The sequence below is a fragment of the Brienomyrus brachyistius genome, chromosome 19 (genome assembly GCF_023856365.1).
Source record: "Brienomyrus brachyistius isolate T26 chromosome 19, BBRACH_0.4, whole genome shotgun sequence".
Lineage (NCBI taxonomy): Eukaryota > Metazoa > Chordata > Actinopteri > Osteoglossiformes > Mormyridae > Brienomyrus > Brienomyrus brachyistius.
In genome coordinates, this window is record NC_064551.1 from 7,354,686 (window position 1) to 7,378,510 (window position 23,825).

A 23,825-nucleotide genomic window follows, 5' to 3' on the forward strand; every position below is an offset into this window, starting at 1 on the left:
TTTTGTATGAAGGTTTCATGGAAATGAAAAGTTTCTCCAACAACCAGCATGTGGACTTTCACTGGGGAAGAGAAACAGAATTTAAAAATTGTCATGAACAAGAAACATACATGAAAATTTTCTACACATAGATTTCTTCGGTGTGTCATTCATCCACCTATGTGGCCGAAAGTTCTCCATCAGGACTAGATATGGTGACCACCCTAGAGCAGTAACTATGTTTTATCATACCTCTGAAACAGACTGATCACAATAACCTTTCAGCAGTAGGCCAGTAGATGGCAAGAAGTGGTCTCACTATTTCCAGCAGTAATGCTGTACCTTCAAGGGTCTGCCAATTGTACCCTTAGCTGTAGGTAATTGTACCTTTTATGGTACAGAAATGGACTCTGAGGAACATCCCCAAAGTACAAACAACATGCCCCCAATGGTACAAAAATGTTCCTCATAGTCCGCTTCTGTATCTTATAAGGTACATTTACCTTTGAGGGTACAGCACCAGTGACAAACAAAGGTACAAACTGGTACCTTTTTTTCTGACAGTGTTGTAGATATTTGTGAATTGTCTTCTGTGGGTTACAAATAGTAAAGTCCAATAAAAACGTAATTATTTTCCCTTCCATACCAAAACTGCACTGAACCCAGTGTAGCCAGAACGATGAATTTTGTGTACTGTCACACCTGTTATTTTATATAATAATTTTTTATAATAATTATTAGTAATGGAATATGTATCTTTGTACCCATTGTGCTCACGGCCAGAGAGGCCAGTGTCTGTATGCATGCAGAGTTCATTCAGGCCACAAAACTCCCTTTACCTCCAGAGGGGCCAGTGGAAGGTCCCATTTTCGATACAATCACCCACCCATCAGCTTCGCGCTCCTCACCAGCTGGCTCATTGTACCCCCTGTTAAGTTCACTGTTATTGCCGATGTTTGGCATATTGGCATCCTGGGTAGCCATTGGTTCCTGCTCCATGTCTGACTGGATGCAAAGGACCTTGAATTGTGGGACCTCTGGAGCAACATAATCACAGGAGAGAAAGATGCCACAGTAAATACACACATGCTAACTTCTCTGTCTTGAAGGTTTAATTTCAGTTTTGCCCTACTTTTATATATACAGTAGCCTTTGGGGTATCTAATTCTGCATGGCATTTTACTGTACATGGGGGGTCCACCCCCCCCCCCCCGAATGAAAATTCCACTGTATTCCACAAATGAAAATATTACCATAAAACTGCCTAACCCTGACCTATATACTCTCTCCACCTCTCCAAAACATCTTTATTAATTTAAAGCTCAACTTTGTGTGCCTTATCTTAATGTAATGGGATTCACCAGATCTGCACCTGTTCTTTCCTGTGCCACCGCTGGACTTGCACTGAGTGATACAATTAAATTTCACTATGATAAATTCACTATGATAAACAGCAAAAACTCAGTGCTTCAGTGAAATCTAGGTGCTTTTAATTTAAATGGTAGTTTACAAATCCTGTCCTGGTGCAAAGTGTCCTCCCTGACATGGATTATCTGGTCATCCAAGGGAGGCTGATGACAAACAAACAGTATCAACTTTATTGTGGAATATTCAAAAAATCATTTTGAGCTCCACCGTTTGAGAACCACTGACCTGTACAATGATCCTGCGAAGGTTGAAAAAGATACTTGCAGATTTCAGGACACTGTTCACAAGATGGCTGCTGCTCCCTTTCTACTCTCTGCTGCCACCTACAGCTGCTGTTTCAATTCTGTGGCAAGTTGTCTCAGCTTTAGGTTTTAAGGCGTACTTACATGTATTTTGCTTTTAAAAGCAAAATTATGAGATCCGTCTTTGAACTTGATAATTATGTACAGCTCTCAGAAGTTCATTAAGGTCTTTCTTCATTACTATGAGAATATCGGGATTATAAGGAGCTCCTACTAAAAAAATATTGTCTGCACTTCAAGAAGACAATGTCTGTAGCTCGGAAGCTGACCTAATAGTGGTTAACATTGATAAAAATTGCATTGTTTTCACAACTTTGATCCAACATCCATCTACTATGACATCTTCAACAAGAGATACCCCAGGAATAATGAGGGCAAAGGCAGGGAACTCAATAAACTGGATGCCAGCCCGTTACAGGGGACACTGACATACATACAGTATTTTGGTTGTAAACTGAAAGAAATACAGCCCTCAGCAGACTCTTATTGAAATACCTTTCTGTGCATTTACAACAGAACTTTTACCAAATAAGTATAGTTTTAAACAACACAGGAAGGACACAGTAGCAATACCAATGGTTATCATTGTATTATCCTGTCAGTATGATTGCACTGGATTGTACTTTGTGTTATTATAATTTGCACATATTACGTTTACGGTATGATGATATACATAAGATTCCTAGTGTTTGAACAGTATTTAATTTTATAGTATGACACTTTGTTCTGATACTATAGTATTGTGTTATGTCACATGGTTTTTATTTACAACCTGTATTGGTACTATGGTATTTAGTACTCATGGAATTGGCAAGAAGCACATATAATATAGTTCCTTTACAAAAAAGTAACTGCATTGTAAGTGCTTGGCACTGCGATCATTTCAGCTGTACAGGATTTGGTGATGAAATCTGGGAATTTCACCTGTGAAACTCAGTATTTCAGTATTTATGATGTTGTATTTTATTCTTTCCATATCAAATAAAGACAGTTTATAATGTGAACAATTTTTTGAACACCTATTTTAATAATAAAAAAGTTTTCTTCACTAAGCCAAAACATATACATTTCATTCATGGTACATTGAATGCAATTATGATGCCTAATTTCAGTGCCGTATCATTACAATACTATGGCAAATATCACGTGAAATACCTATAAAATAAGTATATATTAGCATAATGTAGAATATTTAAAAAACGTGTTATTACCTTGGTATAATAAAACAACCTTAACGGATTACCATTGTATTTTAACTTAAACATTGTAACAGGTGATGGTATATGGTTTATACGTGGCCAAATAACAATGATACTACTAATAGTGATACTACTGTAACAATTATGATATGACTGATGATAATATCATAGTACGTTTTTGTATGAGAAATCGGATCATATCACCCCTCCACCCCCTGCTGACCATACTGTAACTGCTAGTGTTGTGTTTGCCTGCGTGATCGTAAATCCTGCAGTCTGTTTATAATGTTATATATGCAAAGCAAAAGCGGACATTGAAATTAGACGGCTAGATGTACGGATGGTTATGATATGCCGGTACAAACATACAACATTTCATGTACCGCGACAGACTTACCACTTACGTGCGTACTTGATATGTTCAAACGGGATCTGAGTATTCATCAGTTAAACTGAAAATGAAAGTAGGGTTATATGTTTTTATAAGTTCTTAAAATTGTCGTGACAAAATAAATTAGTTTTTGAACATATTGTAGATGGTTGCGTGTTTTCTGTGATATTATTACCCAGTTTCCAGGGATGTCTGTACAGCTAGTTTGAGAGACTAAAGATGAAGTCGTCTCTTTATACTATTTATCATAATAGCCTACTATTTATCGTAGGCTATATTATCACATGATTTATTACGATTAAACTGTGCCTTGTACTTACGATTTAACGGCATTAACTGTTCTTAACGACGATTTGTAACGATTAAATTATTGTGTTTTTGAGGTAATTTCTTAAATCTGCACTTCATTTGCAATATCCTGCTGTTGAATAGCCTAAGTCATTTATGACGGGCACTGCTTACCGGAATGTTCACTATTATTTGCCTTTTCTCTCGACGCATAAAATCAAAGAACAGATGTTTCCTCATGCTTCAAATAAGATGTTTTTCGTATCGCCCAGATTTCGCTATATAACCGAAAGTGAAATTCAAATGGTAGATGAAAGGTCTTTAATGTACGCAGGTCACGTGTCAGACAAAGTAACATTTACTCAGGCGCAGGTTAGTCCATAGCTAAGTTCATTTAATATGACAGAGAAATATATCCGATTGGTAGATGTTATTTGATTACGTATGGGGCGCCGTTTGTAAAGATAGCAAACATTTTTGTACTTGCCACTTTTTCAACATTTAGTGCAATTTTCTGACATTTAGCTAGAAGTCAATGGTGTTGTGGATTATCAGGTTTTTTTGCTGTGTAAATTATGTTCAAAATTGTTCATCATATGTAAATATAAATGGCTTGTCTATATATAAATATTAAATGTAAATGTTAAATATAAATGTTAAATGTAAATATAAATCTTAAATATAAAACTTAAATGTAAATGTAAATATAAATGTTAAATATAAATGTTAAATGTAAATGTAAATATAAATGTTAAATATAAATGTTAAATGTAAATATATTATATTCATTTATTAATGGATATATCTGAAATAGATTAATGTAAATTCTATCATCATTAAATGGTTCTTTTCCTTCTTAACTTATGGCGTTCAATATGTGAAGGTCAACAACGTGCTTTCAGACCCCACATTTATTAGTATGGAGCCCCCCCAGGGATGTGTGAGCTCCCCGGTTCTTTTTACATTATATTTGAACAAATGCGTAATTATAAAACCCACAAAATTACATCGTGAATTTTTCTGATGACGCTGCCATTTTTGAAGGTTGGATAAGGACCAAGGCACAGTTAAATATCATTCTGAAATCAAGCAGTTTGTTGACTGATGTGATGCTCACCACCTTGGTGTGGATGTAATGAAGACCGAGGAGATGATACTTCATCCAAGGTCAATCGGTGAACTTAGTCCAGTGATTATTCACAAATTACCCAAACATCAGGTCACTGCTTATTGATATCTTGGTGTCTATATTGATAGCACACTCACTTTGTCATGCTCATGTTGAAAATCTTTGTGCTAGGCTTTAACATAGAATGTGTTATTTAAGAAGGCATAGATTTTATGGTGTTAACAGTGAATGTTTGGTTTTATTTTTCTTAAATTATCTTAGAGAGTGTGATCCACTACAGCACACAGACTTGGTATGGTAACTTGCCAGTACAGTTCAAATCCAGGCTTGTATGTCTTACACAAACGGCCATGAAGATCATTGGGATTCAGAATAAGCATCGACTTCAGTCTCTGTATGGAAAATCTGTGTTTCGGGAGGCACAGAAGATCCTAGAAGATCGATCTCACATCCTGAACCTGGAATTTGAGATGATGTACTGCAAATTGTAGGCTGATTAGAATTAAGAACTCATTCATTCCATCTGCCATTAAGATGTCATTTTTTGGACTTTATTTAAAAATTATTTTACTTATTGTTTATTATTAGAGGATCTATTCATAGGTTTATATGGTTTGACGACAATGTAAGAATGAATGTGTAAGGTATGTTGTGTATATTGTAGGTTGTGACTCTGTTGAATGCATTGTATGTCATGGAACGCAGTGGCTTGAAGACAAATTTCCCCTTGGGGACAATAAAGTATACCATACCAATAAAGTATACCATACCATACCTTATCTTACCTGATCTTACCTGATCTTACCTTATCTTACCTTATCTTACCTGATCTTACCTTATCTTACCTGGTCTTACCTGATCTTACCTTATCTTACCTTATCTTACCTTACCTTACCTCTGCACAGCCCTGCAGACCCCTGCTCTAGATGCAGATGTAGTAAGAAGTATAGACTCATTTGTCTATGGGATTTCTATCTTTTCTGTACACTTTGTAATCTATTTTTTTCTTTTGGGTTTTTGGATTAGCCATAATCGGTAAATTTTCTTGGGAAAAAATATATGAATGCCTTGTCTATAAGAATTTATTTATATAATCATAAACATTATAATGCATTCTAAAGCATTATAACCATGCATTTAAATATTTCTAAAAAAAAAAAGGCATAACACATTATAACACATTCATTCTTAATACCAACCACTGCAATGCACTGTGAAGGCATCTACAGTGCATTATAGATGTGAACTTCACTGGAGCTTAAGAAGTATTACTGTATAATTAACAACATAATGCTTTATGACTGTCAATAGAAGATGCTGCAATGCCTTATTATGAAGGCATCTATAATCTATTATAGATGATAGCTTTATGCAAAGTGTTACCATTTCCTTTTCAGCGCCTCTAATTCTCTAAACCTTAAACTTCAGTGTTTTTATTTGGGGGTGGGGGAGTCTAATTTTTGTTCTCCCAGGTTTACACAATCGATTTTCACACGGCCAGAAGTTCTGCAGCAGTTTTATGTTTGATTACTACCGGTAGATCTAGTTTTCACATGAACACCATGTGTTACCCATGGTTATACTGTAAGCTAACAAGCTGCTTTCCTACTGCTGTAACACTGTTCCAGAACTCAAGAGTTCAATCACTTGCTACATGATAACTAAAGGGGTGTGTATGACTGTATGTGTGCATGTGTATGATGCATGCAGTCATGGTGGGTGTCTTCCAGTTCTATATACAGTTAAACACTTCAGCAGGATAAGCACAGCCTCATACAGTGTGCATACTTGCTTAACAGATACACTATTATATGTACTTCAACAGGCTCCATTGCTTGCATTTTCCTTTATCCACTAGTACTGGTCAGTAAGGCAGTTCAGATTAGGAACCATAGTCTATCGTGTCACTCTAGGGATCTCCACTGGACTCCAAGACTAGTTCTTTAAATATCTTTACCATTTCTGCTGCCAATAATTATTAGTCAGTCAGCCAGTACTTCAGATGGCTGAGCAATCTGCTATACAATTATAAAGGACAAATACAAACTGTGTGCAATTGATTAATAATTAAAATAATTTGTACATATTATTTTAAAGTGTAAATCCCTTCTTCCCTGTGGTATGTCTATTTCTTCATTTGTATCTCTTCAGCGCCGCTTGCACCTCAGCAACCGCCTGCTCATTTTCCCAGCATCGCAGCAGCCCTTTAGTTTCATGGTAGGCGCAGTGGACGACTTGCTCTATGTTGCTCCTGGAAGGTTCCGCAGTGATGTTGGTCATGTGACTGGGGTTGTGACAGTGGTGCATGAGCACCAGGATGACGGGTTTGTCTTCTGTGGAAATGAGAAACCAAACAGGTTAGCATGTGCATTGATTGATTTTGTTACTGCCCACCATGATTTATCACACATCAACGCTCAGCCCGTTGATAGTATGGAGAAGGACGAGAATGCAAAGAAATTGTGATGATTCAGGTTAAATCAGGGATGCTCTGATCAGGGTTTTTGGGCTGATCATCAACTTCCAATGAGTGGAATCCGAATTGGCTGAAACTGATCACCGATCACCAAAAATATACAATAACACAATTCAATCTTGCTTTAAGAATGAATCTCAAAATCAGTTTTAGTAAATGTTTTCTATATTTAACAAAAAGACAGCAGCCACTTATCACCACAAAAAGGGTCAAAATCTGGCTATTGGTGACAGGCCTATTCTTTACCGAGGAAACAAAGGTAGATTTAAAAATGGAATCATCTCTGCATTTTTTGGAGAAAGTCTATTCCTGTTCTCTTCCAAAATTTTCACAGCTGTACTGAACATCCACTCACTTTCCACACTCATACACTGAGCACAAGGATAAAACTGATAGAGGCCAATGAAAAGTATTCAACCATCAGATTTGGGGTCAGTCCCTGCATCTCTGCAGTGCCACCAACAGGCCAAATGTTAAGGTACATTTCTGATAATGAATTTTGAACCGTTTTTCCTTGGGTGATGATCATTTTTCCCCTTTATCCTTGGGTCTCAATTTCAATGCACCGCGGTGTTAAAGTCTGGTATATTGGATTTTCACTCTTATCGAATTTTTTTAAAGACCTACCTTTAGTTCAAGGGTGTTGGTCACATCGAAACGCAATTTGGTTGGTATCATCTACAGATGGTTTTACATTTTGTCCAATCATCAACAAATTTAGCACAGATGGTTTTCAGACCAAGCCTCACAAAAGTTATCAGCTTTATTTTTGACTTTTGAAACTGTTCATCTGTCACCGGCAAACGAAATTGGCAGCAAAGCCACCATTAAGAAAGTGAGGGCATCTCTCAGCAATACTTTGATGTCTTGACACCAAACTGTGGACTCAAGACAACATCTTGAGGATGTGCAAAATGTTTGTGTCATTTGACCACTGGGGGCGCTGCAATAAACAAAAACATGTAATACCTTTTGATGTGCTGGCCTTATAAAAGCGGTTATTATGTCTGGTGATATCTTAATTGATCATGTAGACCAAATTTATGTGGCCACCATTTTGGATTTAATCAAAAACCTTAAAAGGTTTTCAGTGGCCTCCGACCTCGCTCAATCTTCATCAAATTTTGCACAGATGATCTTCAGACAAAGGCTCACGAAAATTAGGCAGATTTTTCTTTTTCAAAACTATTTGTCAGTCACAGCCTATCAAATTCAGCAGTGAAGTGACCAATGAATAACTTACATTAAATTTGCTGTGAGCGCATTCATCCATAACCTTGACAAAATGACAAAGTCTCCATGGCAACTATGCCCTGATAGTCTGCTGACTTGGTAACTGCAGCAATAAATAAATAAATAAATAAATTATATTTATTTAAAAGTTTGAGGTATTTGTTTTCAATTTAAAGTTTTTGAATTCAGATTCATGGTGTAGAAGTGAACGTCTGCTTTTCCGGACTTGAACTCCGTTGCACTGCTGCAGTACAGCACTCAGTCATATCTCAGATGCGCCCCCTCATTCAACTCGGCCTTGCCTACAACTTGGTTTGTCGGACAAAGTTTGACTCGAACACAACATTGGGTCTTTTAAAAAAAAAAAAAAAAAAAAAAAGTTTTCACTTGTTAAATTTTCTTAACTTACAAAACTAACCTGAAAGTCAAAACAAAATAATCTATGAGAAACCAAAAATCTGTAAATGTGTCAATCTTGAAAGACTATTAGGCTAATTGGAAAAAATTGGCAGATGTGGATGAATTGTTCATCTGAGTTAACTTTCACAGAACAACTTGTAAAAGGTAGCTTCTGTTAAATCACAACATCTTTTGTGAAGAGGAACCACATAATATCTGTGTGTTTTGTCTATTTTGGATTTCAGGGCAAAGGTGACATACAGCAGTGACTGACTCCTGACTCACCTGTAACTCTGGCCATGGCTGCCTCCATGTCTCTCCCAATCTGAGAAACAACAGGACAGAAGACCAGGATGACGCTGCTGCTCTCTGCACTGCAGAGCTCCATCTGCAGCTTCAGCTTTTGTATGAAGGTTTCATGGGTATTGAAAGTTTCTCCAGCGACCAGCATGTGGACTTTCACTGGGGAAGAGAGATGGAACTTAGAGATGAGTTATAATTGCTGTGAACAGAAAGCATACATGAAAACTGTATGAGATTTCTTCTGTGTCATTCATCTGCGTATCTTGTAGAATGTTAACCATCTCAGACTATCACAATTTTAACATTATGGCTCAATCTATAATTTAGATGGAAAAGATAGGAACATTATGCTGTTGTTGAGTTATGACAGAAAGTGAATCATTTCAGAGGGTATATGTTAAACCTTAGAAGCACTGAACCTCCCAAAGAGGAGCTATTCAGCTTATTAGGGTTTGGGTTCGAGCATGAGAAAGGAAACATTAAAGTTTCTGTGAAATATTTGACATCTTGAGTCAGCCATAGTGTTCAGGGTTTGACAGACAGTTAATCATTATGAACAGTAGATATCAAAGTTGAGAAGTACTGAAAAGCTGACCTGAAGAGATATTCCAGTTTCGCTTTGAGAAGGAGAATCGTCCAGTCTTAGACCACAATGAAGTTCCTGTAAAATATTCACCATCTTGAATAAGTTGCAGTAAAGGTAACAATTACTTTACACAATCACACTGGAAGCAATGGAGAATGCGGTGGTCACACTAACATGTATTGTGAGTAAATGTATTCACCTTATTTTCCATAGCAGGAAGGGAGGGGCCATCTTTGTTTACACTGTGTTGTAACTTCCAGTGTGACAACTGGAGCCTGTGTCATGAACCCGGATTCCTTTCTTAGCCAGACAACTTCGAGGATAAATAGCGCTAACTTGGGCTTTTCGATATCACAACATTGGTTCTCTTCTTAGCAGGACACATCACCATGGTAACTCATCCTACATGCCAAAACCTGCTCAGAGCAGATTATGTTTCAAGATCATGGGTCTCAATCAGTGCTTGGACCAGGGCTCTTAAGGTTCATCAAAAGTTTGGAGTGAGATTACATCTGTTAGGGTGGAGCGTGTGTCTCATGGGCAATGAATGAGACTTGAGAGCCCTGCCTATTGCAGTCATCAGATCTTGCTCTTCCAGTTCCACCTTGTCTGCACTCTATGTGCGTGCGCATCCATGTAATAATGTGCTTGCAGCAAGATCACATGTAGCTTGTACAAATCACTATTTTTTGTGGATATGATTTTACACAACACAAATTTAAAAACACATATTTGAGGATATTTTTGTGATTTTTTTCTACAGATCAGCTGCGTTATATGGAACCCCAAAGACAGGGCTGCCCAATCCTGCTCCTGCAGAGCTTACTTAGGTGCAGCCCTAATTTAACACACCTGATACAGATAACCAGGCCCTTCAGTTATATCTCAGTATGAGAACCTGCTTAACTTCAACATAGCTGACTGTAATACTGAGGTGAGACTGAAGTGCCTGATAATCTGTATCAGGTGTGTTAATTTAGGGCTGTACCTAAGCTCAGCAGGGTGGCAGCCCTCCCCTAAGAGGTCTGGGTGAGAATATATTTCACTGAAATCATTTTGAGTTCTCTTGCAATACTTTTCCGTAGCTAATAGTAACTGTACTGTGTCTGTTTAACCTCGCCAAACATTTCTGTACTAAAGATTAAATGGACACAATACAGTTTAAGTACAAAAGATAGAATTAATGGACTAATAAGTATAAACCTAAACGATACAGACATGTCCAGTTAAATGTGCTATAAGCATTAAACTATAGTGGACAGTGCATACTATGTAACTCTCATATATGTTTTTATATGTATTTATTAGTAATTGCGCTGTGCTCATTCACCATCAGTGACTGTAAACAAGACAGCTGGGGTATTGAAGGTGAATTATACACACAAATGTTGAAATATTAAAATTTGTCCATAAAGAAATCTGGAAAACCAATGGGTGTTGCTTGCTTTTCTTGAAAGATTGTCATGGTCTGTACTGTCCAAACCTGCCCTTTGTGTCTCTTCTCCTTTCCACCCCATTTGCTTATTTTTGGGTTTTATTTTATTCTTAGCTTTTGGTTTTTCATTGTATCTTTTATGGTTTAACCTTGTGTTCCTGCTTTGGGTTATTCTGCCAGTGTCTTGTTTTATGTTTGCAAATTCTTTGGCTCTTAGGTATTCTTAGTGTTAGCTTTCAGTGTTTCATAGTATTCAGTGTTTGGAGGTCCCTTGTTCTGTGATTAGTTAATCGTAATCCACTCCACCTCCCCACTTGTTTCTAGTTAATCTGTGTTCCCGTTGATTGGTTAATTGATTGAGTTATACCTGTCCCTTGTTCTCCCTGGTTGTCTGTTTGTATTCAAGTTCTTTCCTTAGTTCATTTCCTCAGTGGTCATTGTGTTAGATGTTACTGTGTGTTGCATCGATGTTCTTCTCTTGCGCCATGTGTTGCACTTCTCCCTACTTTCTACATGGTTCGGTTATTTTGTAGTTTTCGCAGTTCTGTTATCAGGGATTTGTTGCAGCATGCCTTCCTAGCTTTGGCAGCTGCCACTGTATTGCTGTTTGTATTCTACTTCTGAATTCTTCATATTTTACCATAATTCGGTTCCACCGCTTAGAAATATGTAGTCCTGTTGTGATCTATGCTTATGTGATCAGCTGATTGTTGCACACAGCACATGTTTAAGTGCATATGCTAAGGAAGTAATCTTGGCTTCATCAAGAAATCCTGGCTTGACATAAATTAGTGATAGTCAGCGTGGCGATTCTCAGATTGCATTTGTTTGGTTTTGTTAAGCAGAAATTCTTACCCTGCGTTTCGTGACCCAGGCCATGGAAGTTCAAACACAAAGCTGAGAGAAACAAACTCTTGACAGGGTTCATGGTGAAATAAGGTGAATACAGGGGATAATGACACCGTTACCTGGAATACCTGTCTCTGTACACATTGTGTTCATGGCCTCCTGCCCACTGGCTGGAAAGGCCAGTGTCTGCATTTATGTACAGTTCACTCCAAAGACACCCGTTACCTCCAGAGGGGGCAGTGGAATGTCCCTTTGCCGGTACAATCATCCCTTGACCAGATTCCCTCTCCTCTGTCATTGGCTTGGTACTCGTCCTTGGTACCTCATTGGTGATGATTGACTTATTGGCATTTCGAGCTGCTACAGGCTGCTGCTCAGTCTCCGATTGGGTGAGAGGGATCTCAGCTTGTACATCAACTCTGCTGCAGAATCTGCAAAAAATGTGCATTGAAATACATGTGTATGTAATAAAATACTGTTACATAATCGCCTGACTTTCTTTTTGACCTGTTTCTTCATTTGTACCTCAGCAGTGCTGACCGCACGGCGTTGACCGCCTGCTCATTTTCCTGGCATTGCAGCAGCCCTTTAGATTCATGGAAGGCGCAGCGGACGACTAGCACTATGTTGCTCCTGGACCGTTGCACTGTGATGTCGGTCATGTAACTGGGTTTGTGACAGTGGTGCATGAATACCAGGATGACAGGTTTGTCTTCTGAGGAAGAGAAAAACCAAACAGGTTACTGTGGGCTCTGATAGATGCTGTTGCTTCCTCCAATGTTGTTTTTACATTTTAAATAAGGTGAGAACAAAATAAAGCTGTGAGGTTTGCTTCCTAGGATTGGCTCTTGGCTCAGTATTAACCTGTAGTGCACAAATGGTCATGGAAGGATGGATGTAAAAGTTCTAAAAGCCAAGGTCCTTTGAAGTAAGGAAATTTATTACACATATTCATAGTCCAGTGCAGCCTGTGTGTTTGTATAAGACTTGCTAGAAAACAAATAATTATTTATCGATTTAAATGCTTTCTAAAGACTTTATGTGCGGTGTTGTTGAACATAGCACATTACAGAACCGTGCCAAACTTAACTGGGTTAGTCACTGTCACAGGAAATCAAAATATACTGTATTTACACACATCTGTGCTGTTATTAGACACCATATGAACAGTCTGGTTGATTTTGAAGCTAAATTTCATTTCGCTGCCTGATTGTATTATATAGCATAGGAAATCATGTGTCAGTCTTATTTTTAAAGTAAAATTTCTAATTTTTGGTCATTTGTTATCTACTAGATTACCTGTTAGTCAAAATAAATTGATCTGTGAGAAACCATAAATTTGAAAACATGTCAGACAGTTTACAGCTTTTAGAGACTGTCAGATACACTAGACGAAGGCTTGGAAGATATGGATGGTTTGTTGGTCTGTGTTTGTTTTAACAGGACAACTTTGCTTAAATAAATCACATCTTCCTCTGTGAAGAGATGAATTACATAATCCCTGTTTGCTGTGTCTTGGTTGATTTTCATGGCAAAGGTGACATACAGCGGTGACTGAATCCTGACTCACCTGTAACTCTGACCATGGCTGCCTCCATGTCTGTCCTAATCTGAGAAACAACAGGACAGAAGACCAGGATGACATTGCTGTTCTCTGCACTGCAGAGCTCTATCTGCAGCTTCAGCTTTTGTATGAAGGTCTCATGCGCCTGAAAAGTTTCTCCAGCAACCAGCATGTGGACTTTCACTGGGGAAGAGAGATGGAACTTAGAGATGAGTTACAACTGTTGTGAACAGAAAGCATACATGAAAACTGTACGAGATTTCTTCTGTGTGTCATTCATCTGCGTATCTGGTAGAATGTTAACCATCTCAGACTATCACAATTTTAACATTATGGCTCAATCTATAATTTAGATGGAAAAGATAGGAACATTATGCTGTTGTTGAGTTATGACAGAAAGTGAATCATTTCAGAGGGTATATGTTAAACCTTAGAAGCACTGAACAGCTTACCCCAAGAGGAGCTATTCAGCTTATTAGGGTTTGGGTGCGAGCATGAGAAAGGAAACATTAAAGTTTCTGTGAAATATTTGACATCTTGAGTCAGCCATAGTGTTCAGGGTTCAAATAAGTTGCAGTAAAGGTAACAATTAATTTACACAATCACGCTGGAAACAATGGAGAATGAGGTGGTCACACTAGCATGTATTGTGAGTAAATGTATTCACCTTATTTTCCATGGCAGGAAGGGAGGGGCCATCTTTGTTTACACTGTGTTGTAACTTCCAGTGTGACAACTGGAGCCTGGGTCATGAACCCAGATTCCTTTCTTAGGCAGACAACTTCGAGGATAAATAGCGCTAACTTTGGCTTTTCGATATCACAACATTGGTTCTCTTCTTAGCAGGACACATCACCATGGTAACTCATGCTACATGCCAAATCCTGCTCAGAGCAGATTATGTTTCAAGATCATGGGTCTCAATCAGTGCTTGGACCAGGGCTCTTAAGCTTCATCAAAAGTTTGGACTGAGATTGGTTTTGTTAAGCAGAAATTTCTTAGCCTGAGTTCTGTGACCCAGGCGATGGAAGTTTAAACACAAAGCTGAGAGAAACAAACTCTGGAAAGGGTTCATGGTGAAATAAGGTGAATACAGGGGATAATGACACCGTTACCTGGAATACCTGTCTCTTTACACATTGTGTTCATGGCCACCTGCCCACTGGCTGGAGTGGCCAGTGTCTGCATTTATGTACAGTTCATTCAGGCCCCAAAACACCCTTTACCTCCAGAGGGAGCAGTGGAAGGTCCCATTTGTGGTACCATCACCCACCCATCAGCTTCACTCTCCTCATCAGCTGGCTCATTGTACCCCCTGGGAAGCTCGCTGTTATTGGCGATATTTGGCTTATTGGCATCCTGGGTAGCCATTGGTTCCTGCTCCATGTCTGACTGGATGCAAAGGACCTTGGATTGTGGGACCTCAGCAGCAACATAATCACAGGAGAGAAAGATGCCACAGTAAATACACACATGCTAACTTCTCTGTCTTGAAGGTTTCATTTCAGTTTTGCCCTACTTTTATATATATACAGTAGCCTTTGGGGTGTCTAATTCTGCATGTCATTTTACTGTACATGGGGGGTCCACCCCCTCGAATGAAAATTCCACTGTATTCCACAAATGAAAGTATTACCGTAAAACTGCCTAACCCTAACCTATATACTCTCCCCACCTCTCCAAAACATCTTTATTAATTTAAAGCTGAACTTTATGTGCCTTATCTTAATGTAATGGGATTCACCAGATCTGCACCTGTTCTTTCCTGTCCTGTGCCACCGCTGGACTTGCACTGAGTGATACAATTAAATTTCACTATGATAAATTCACTATGATAAACAGCAAAAACTCAGTGCTTCAGTGAAATCTAGGTGCTTTTAATTTAAATGGTAGTTTACAAATCCTGTCCTGGTGCAAAGTGTCCTCCCTGACATGGATTATCTGGTCACCCTAGGGGAGGCTGATGACAAACAAACAGTATCAACTTTATTGTGGAATATTCAAAAAATCATTTTGAGCTCCACAGTTTGAGAACCACTGACCTGTACAATGATCCTGCGAAGGTTGAAAAAGATACTTGCAGATTTCAGGACACTGTTCACAAGATGGCTGCTGCTCCCTTTCTACTCTCTGCTGCCACCTACAGCTGCTGTTTCAATTCTGTGGCAAGTTGTCTCAGCTTTAGGTTTTAAGGCGTACTTACATGTATTTTGCTTTTAAAAGCAAAATTATGAGATCTATCTTTGAACTTGATAATTATGTACAGCTCTCAGAAGTTCATTAAGGTCTTTCTTCATTACTATGAGAATATCGGGATTATAAGGAGCTCCTACTAAAAAAAATATTGTCTGCACTTCAAGAAGACAATGTCTGTAGCTCTGAAGCTGACCTAATAGTGGTTAACATTGATAAAAATTGCATTGTTTTCACAAATTTGATCCAACATCCATCTACTATGACATCTTCAACAAGAGATACTCCAGGAATAATGAGGGCAAAGGCAGGGAACTCAATAAACTGGATGCCAGCCCGTTACAGGGGACACTGACATACATACAGTATTTTGGTTGTAAACTGAAAGAAATACAGCCCTCAGCAGACTCTTATTGAAATACCTTTCTGTGTATTTACAACAGAACTTTTACCAAATAAGTATAGTTTTAAACAACACAGGAAGGACACAGTAGCAATACCAATGGTTATCATTGTATTATCCTGTCAGTATGATTGCACTGGATTGTACTTTGTGTTATTATAATTTGCACATATTACGTTTACAGTATGATGATATACATAAGATTCCTAGTGTTTGAACAGAATTTAATTCTATAGTATGACACTTTGTTCTGATACTATAGTATTGTGTTATGTCACATGGTTTTTATTTACATCCTGTATTGGTACTATGGTATTTAGTACTCATGGAATTGGCAAGAAGCACATATAATATAATTCCTTTACAAAAAAGTAACTGCATTGTAAGTGCTTGGCACTGCGATCATTTCAGCTGTACAGGATTTGGTAATGAAATCTGGGAATTTCACCTGTGAAACTCAGTATTTCAGTATTTATGATGTTGTATTTTATTCTTTCCATATCAAATAATGACAGTTTATAATGTGAACAATTTTTTGAACACCTATTTTAATAATAAAAAAGTTTTCTTCACTAAGCCAAAACATATACATTTCATTCATGGTACATTGAATGCAATTATGATGCCTAATTTCAGTGCCGTATCATTACAATACTATGGCAAATATCACGTGAAATACCTATAAAATAAGTATATATTAGCATAATGTAGAATATTTTAAAAACGTGTTATTACCATGGTATAATAAAACAACCTTAACGGATTACCATTGTATTTTAACTGAAACATTGTAACAGGTGATGGTATATGGTTTATACGTGGCCAAATAACAATGATACTACTAATAGTGATACTACTGTAACAATTATGATATGACTGATGATAATATCATAGTACGTTTTTGTATGAGAAATCGGATCATATCACCCCTCCACCCCCTGCTGACCATACTGTAACTGCTAGTGTTGTGTTTGCCTGCGTGATCGTAAATCTTGCAGTCTGTTTATAATGTTATATATGCAAAGCAAAAGCGGACATTGAAATTAGACGGCTAGATGTACGGATGGTTATGATATGCCGGTACAAACATACAACATTTCATGTACCGCGACAGACTTACCACTTACGTGCGTACTTGATATGTTCAAACGGGATCTGAGTATTCATCAGTTAAACTGAAAATGAAAGTAGGGTTATACGTTTTTATAAGTTCTTAAAATTGTCGTGACAAAATAAATTAGTTTTTGAACATATTGTAGATGGTTGCGTGTTTTCTGTGATATTATTACCCAGTTTCCAAGGATGTCTGTACAGCTAGTTTGGAAGACTAAAGATGAAGTCGTCTCTTTATACTATTTATCATAATAGCCTACTATTTATCGTAGGCTATATTATCACATGATTTATTATGATTAAACTGTGCCTTGTACTTACGATTTAACGGCATTAACTGTTCTTAACGACGATTTGTAACGATTAAATTATTGTGTTTTTGAGGTAATTTCTTAAATCTGCACTTCATTTGCAATATCCTGCTGTTGAATAGCCTAAGTCATTTATGACGGGCGCTGCTTACCGGAATGTTCACTATTATTTGCCTTTTCTCTCGACGCATAAAATCAAAGAACAGATGTTTCCTCATGCTTCAAATAAGATGTTTTTCGTATCGCCCAGATTTCGCTATATAACCGAAAGTGAAATTCAAATGGTAGATGAAAGGTCTATAATGTACGCAGGTCACGTGTCAGACAAAGTAACATTTACTCAGGCGCAGGTTAGTCCATAGCTAAGTTCATTTAATATGACAGAGAAATATATCCGATTGGTAGATGTTATTTGATTACGTATGGGGCGCCGTTTGTAAAGATAGCAAACATTTTTGTACTTGCCACTTTTTCAACATTTAGTGCAATTTTCTGATATTTAGCTAGAAGTCAATGGTATTGTGGATCATCAGGTTTTTTTGCTGTGTAAATTATGTTCAAAATTGTTCATCATATGTAAATATAAATGGCTTGTCTATATATAAATATTAAATGTAAATGTTAAATATAAATGTTAAATGTAAATATAAATCTTAAATATAAAACTTAAATGTAAATGTAAATATAAATGTTAAATGTAAATGTAAATATAAATGTTAAATATAAAACTTAAATATAAATATAAATGTTAAATGTAAATATAAATGTTAAATATAAAACTTAAATGTAAATGTAAATATAAATGTTAAATATAAATGTTAAATGTAAATGTAAATATAAATGTTAAATATAAAACTTAAATATAAATATAAGTGTTAAATCTTAAATATAAATGTTAAATGTAAATATAAATATAAATGTTAAATCTAAATGTTAAATGTTAAATCTAAATGTTAAATGTTAAATATAAATGTTAAATGTAGACTCTAAATGTTGAGAACGTATGCAAATTAGCCACGCCATTTGCGTAAAATGGGCGGTACCGACGAGAGCGCAGGTTAGGGCTGATGCGGGACAATATGGCGAATTCCGCTCACTTAGAGGCTATAGAATGTGCAGTTTTGGCAGTTGTTCGCGCTGTGTTACATGGTATTGCTACACAGCCGGGAGCAACATCATGTACACCTTCCACTGTGACATCGGGAAGCTATGAATGTATTTTGGGGTGGGAGAGGGATCGTGGTTATCGGTCACATTTACGCGTCGCTCGTTCGCATATTGGTCAATACTGACACGCGAACGTGCCATCTTTCATGTTGTCATGCCCGGCTCGTCCGCTCCTCGTGTGTGCCACGCCCCCTGATTACCCACGTGTGTTTCCCGGATTGTACCCAGCTGTGTCCGTTTGCTTTCAATCAGTCTTGTGTATTTAAGTCCTGGTCTTACCTGTTTGCCTGGTCTGTCATTGATGTAAGTCGGCGTTTCATGTTTCCTGCTCCCAGTCTGTTTAATAAACCCCAGTTTACCCCGACTTCCGCCTGCTTTCTGCCCGTTCGCCTCGCACGATCGCCGCTCTGCCCGCGATCGCGAGCGTTCCCGTGACACATGTGATGTGTTTAGTGATTTTCATCTGACAAACAGAAAATTGAAGTATGCAGTAATAATAATGGAATGAAGGGGAAACATTAATGCAACAGTCTTCATGTGCAAATGAAAAATCATATTGTCTAGCCAACAGGAAAATGTTATATTTAACATTTATATTTATATTTACATTTAACATTTATATTTAACATTTACATTTAATATTTATATAGACAAGCCATTTATATTTACATATGATGAACAATTTTGAACATAATTTACACAGCAAAAAAATCCACAACACCATTGACTTCTAGCTAAATGTCAGAAAATTGCACTAAATGTTGAAAAAGTGGCAAGTACAAAAATGTTTGCTATCTTTACAAAAGGCGCCCCATAATTACGCTAAGCTGAAAGTCATATGTGAAGAAAAGATAGTAGAAACTTAATAGAATAAAATACTCTGGCTATGGGTGTTCAGAAGGTGGGCAACAGATCCACAGCTGCCCACCAGGGGATCCCCCAAGACCTCTCAACAATTGGAACACTGGTGCCCACCCAGCATACCCAAATGCCCACCCGAGGATGGCCATTGGCTTTGCGTTATCTGGACATCAGATAACATTTCCAGTTCCAGAAAAATCTTACCCTAAGGAGAATAATGATTCATTATAATTGACACCAATTGTAATAAAATCTTTTGAGAAATACATGGTATCTTTGTTAAAAGCAGAGGTAATAGGTGATTTAGATCCTTGGCAGTTTGCTTACCGTTAAGGGGGAAGCACAGATGATGCAATCAGTAGCATCACCCATGTACTCTCGAAACATCTGGAGGACATCAAGGCAGAAGCACATTTACTTTTTTTATGATTCTAGTTCAGCTTTTAATACTTTCCAGCTTCATTTATTAATGGATATATCTGAAATAGATTAACGTAAATTCTATCATCATTAAATGGTTCTTTTCCTTCTTAACTTATGGCGTTCAATATATGAAGGTCAACAACGTGCTTTCAGACCCCACATTTATTAGTACGGAGACACCGCCCCCCCCCCCCCCCCACACACACACACACACACATCCCAGGGATGTGTGAGCTCCCCGGTTCTTTTTACATTATATTTGAACAAATGCGTAAATATAAAACCCACAAAATTACATCGTGAATTTTTCTGATGACGCTGCCATTTTTGAAGGTTGGATAAGGGTCAAGGCACAGTTAAATATCACTCTGAAATCAAGCAGTTTGTTGACTGATGTGATGCTCACCACCTTGGTGTGGATGTAATGAAGACCGAGGAGATGATACTTCATCCAAGGTCAATCGGTGAACTTAGTCCAGTGATTATTCACAAATTACCCAAACATCAGGTCACTGCTTATTGATATCTTGGTGTCTATATTGATAGCACACTCACTTTGTCATGCTCATGTTGAAAATCTCTGTGCTAGGCTTTAACATAGAATGTGTTATTTAAGAAGGCATAGATTTTATGGTGTTAACAGTGAATGTTTGGTTTTATTCTTCTTAAATGATCTTAGAGAGTGTGATCCACTACGGCACACAGACTTGGTATGGTAACTTGCCAGTACAGTTCAAATCCAGGCTTGTATGTCTTACACAAACGGCCATGAAGATCATTGGGATTCAGAATAAGCATCGACTTCAGTCTCTGTATGGAAAATCTGTGTTTCGGGAGGCACAGAGGATCCTAGAAAATTGATCTCACATCCTGAACCTGGAATTTGAGATGATGTACTCAGGCAAATTGTAGGCTGATTAGAATTAAGAACTCATTCATTCCATCTGCCATTAAGATGTCATTTTTTGGACTTTATTTAAAAATTATTTTACTTATTGTTTATTATTAGAGGATCTATTCATAGGTTTATATGGTTTGACGACAATGTAAGAATGAATGTGTAAGGTATGTTGTGTATATTGTAGGTTGTGACTCTGTTGAATGCATTGTATGTCATGGAACACAATGGCTTGAAGACAAATTTCCCCTTGGGGACAATAAAGTATACCATACCAATAAAGTATACCATACCATACCTTATCTTACCTGATCTTACCTTATCTTACCTTATCTTACCTGATCTTACCTTATCTTACCTTATCTTACCTTACCTTACCTTACCTCTGCACAGCCCTGCAGACCCCTGCTCTAGATGCAAATGTAGTAAGAAGTATAGACTCATTTGTCTATGGGATTTCTATCTTTTCTGTACACTTTGTAATCTATTTTTTTCTTTTGGGTTTTTGGATTAGCCATAATCAGTAAATTTTCTTGGGAAAAAATATATGAATGCCTTGTCTATAAGAATTTATTTATATAATCATAAACATTATAATGCATTCTAAAGCATTATAACCATGCATTTAAATATTTCTAAAAAAAAAAGGCATAACACATTATAACACATTCATTCTTAATACCAACCACTGCAATACACTGTGAAGGCATCTACAGTGCATTATAGATGTGAACTTCACTGGAGCTTAAGAAGTATTACTGTATAATTAACAACATAATGCTTTATGACTGTCAATAGAAGATGCTGCAATGCCTTATTATGAAGGCATCTATAATCTATTATTCACATGAACACCATGTGTTACCCATGGTTATACTGTAAGCTAACAAGCTGCTTTCCTACTGCTGTAACACTGTTCCAGAACTCAAGAGTTCAATCACTTGTTACATGATTATTAAAGGGGTGTGTATGACTGTATGTGTTTGTGTGCATGTGTATGATGCATGCAGTCATGGTGGGTGTCTTCCAGTTCTATATGCACAGTTAAACACTTCAGCAGGATAAGCACAGCCTCATACAGTGTGCATACTTGCTTAACAGATACACTATTATATGTACTTCAACAGGCTCCATTGCTTGCATTTTCCTTTATCCACTAGTACTGGTCAGTAAGGCAGTTCAGATTAGGAACCATAGTCTATCGTGTCACTCCAAGACTAGTTCTTTAAATATCTTTACCATTTCTGCTGCCAATGATTATTAGTCAGTCAGCCAGTACTTCAGATGGCTGAGCAATCTGCTATACAATTATAAAGGACAAATACAAACTGTGTGCAATTGATTAATAATTAAAATAATTTGTACATATTATTTTAAAGTGTAAATCCCTTCTTCCCTGTGGTATGTCTATTTCTTCATTTGTATCTCTTCAGCGCCGCTTGCACCTCAGCAACCGCCTGCTCATTTTCCCAGCATCGCAGCAGCCCTTTAGTTTCATGGTAGGCGCAGTGGACGACTTGCTCTATGTTGCTCCTGGAAGGTTCCGCAGTGATGTTGGTCATGTGACTGGGGTTGTGACAGTGGTGCATGAGCACCAGGATGACGGGTTTGTCTTCTGTGGAAATGAGAAACCAAACAGGTTAGCATGTGCATTGATTGATTTTGTTACTGCCCACCATGATTTATCACACATCAACGCTCAGCCGTTGATAGTATGGAGAAGGACGAGAATGCAAAGAAATCGTGATGATTCAGGTTAAATCAGGGATGCTCTGATCAGGGTTTTTGGGCTGATCATCAACTTCCAATGAGTGGAATCCGAATTGGCTGAAACTGATCACCGATCACCAAAAATATACAATAACACAATTCAATCTTGCTTTAAGAATGAATCTCAAAATCAGTTTTAGTAAATGTTTTCTATATTTAACAAAAAGACAGCAGCCACTTATCACCACAAAAAGGGTCAAAATCTGGCTATTGGTGACAGGCCTATTCTTTACCGAGGAAACAAAGGTAGATTTAAAAATGGAATCATCTCTGCATTTTCTGGAGAAAGTCTATTCCTGTTCTCTTCCAAAATTTTCACAGCTGTACTGAACATCCACTCACTTTCCACACTCATACACTGAGCACAAGGATAAAACTGATAGAGGCCAATGAAAAGTATTCAACCATCAGATTTGGGGTCAGTGCCTGCATCTCTGCAGTGCCACCAACAGGCCAAATGTTAAGGTACATTTCTGATAATGAATTTTGAACCGTTTTTCCTTGGGTGATGATCATTTTTCCCCTTTATCCTTGGGTCTCAATTTCAATGCACCGCGGTGTTAAAGTCTGGTATATTGGATTTTCACTCTTATCGAATTTTTTTAAAGACCTACCTTTAGTTCAAGGGTGTTGGTCACATCGAAACGCAATTTGGTTGGTATCATCTACAGATGGTTTTACATTTTGTCCAATCATCAACAAATTTAGCACAGATGGTTTTCAGACTAAGCCTCACAAAAGTTATCAGCTTTATTTTTGACTTTTGAAACTGTTCATCTGTCACCAGCAAACGAAATTGGCAGCAAAGCCACCATTAAGAAAGTGAGGGCATCTCTCAGCAATACTTTGATGTCTTGACACCAAACTGTGGACTCAAGACAACATCTTGAGGATGTGCAAAATGTTTGTGTCATTTGACCACTGGGGGGGCTGCAATAAACAAAAACATGTAATACCTTTTGATGTGCTGGCCTTATAAAAGCGGTTGTTATATCTGGTGATATCTTAATTGATCATGTAGACCAAATTTATGTGCCCACCATTTTGGATTTAATCAAAAACCTTAAAAGGTTTTCAGTGGCCTCCAACCTCGCTGAATATTCACCAAATTTTGCACAGATGATC

At 37.5% G+C, this 23,825-nt stretch overlaps 1 protein-coding gene across 1 annotated transcript in view; it reads right to left on the minus strand.

The window, feature by feature from the left end:
• Window positions 1-23,825, minus strand: part of LOC125714596 (uncharacterized) — a 272,791-nt gene that overhangs the window by 226,355 nt on the left and 22,611 nt on the right. The window contains exons 20-22 of the mRNA XM_048985335.1: window positions 12,223-12,428; window positions 9,723-9,788; window positions 9,110-9,286 (exon numbers count right to left, since the gene is read on the minus strand). Coding sequence (XP_048841292.1) covers window positions 9,110-9,286; window positions 9,723-9,788; window positions 12,223-12,428 — 449 coding nt within the window. The remainder of the gene's footprint in view (window positions 1-9,109; window positions 9,287-9,722; window positions 9,789-12,222; window positions 12,429-23,825) is intronic.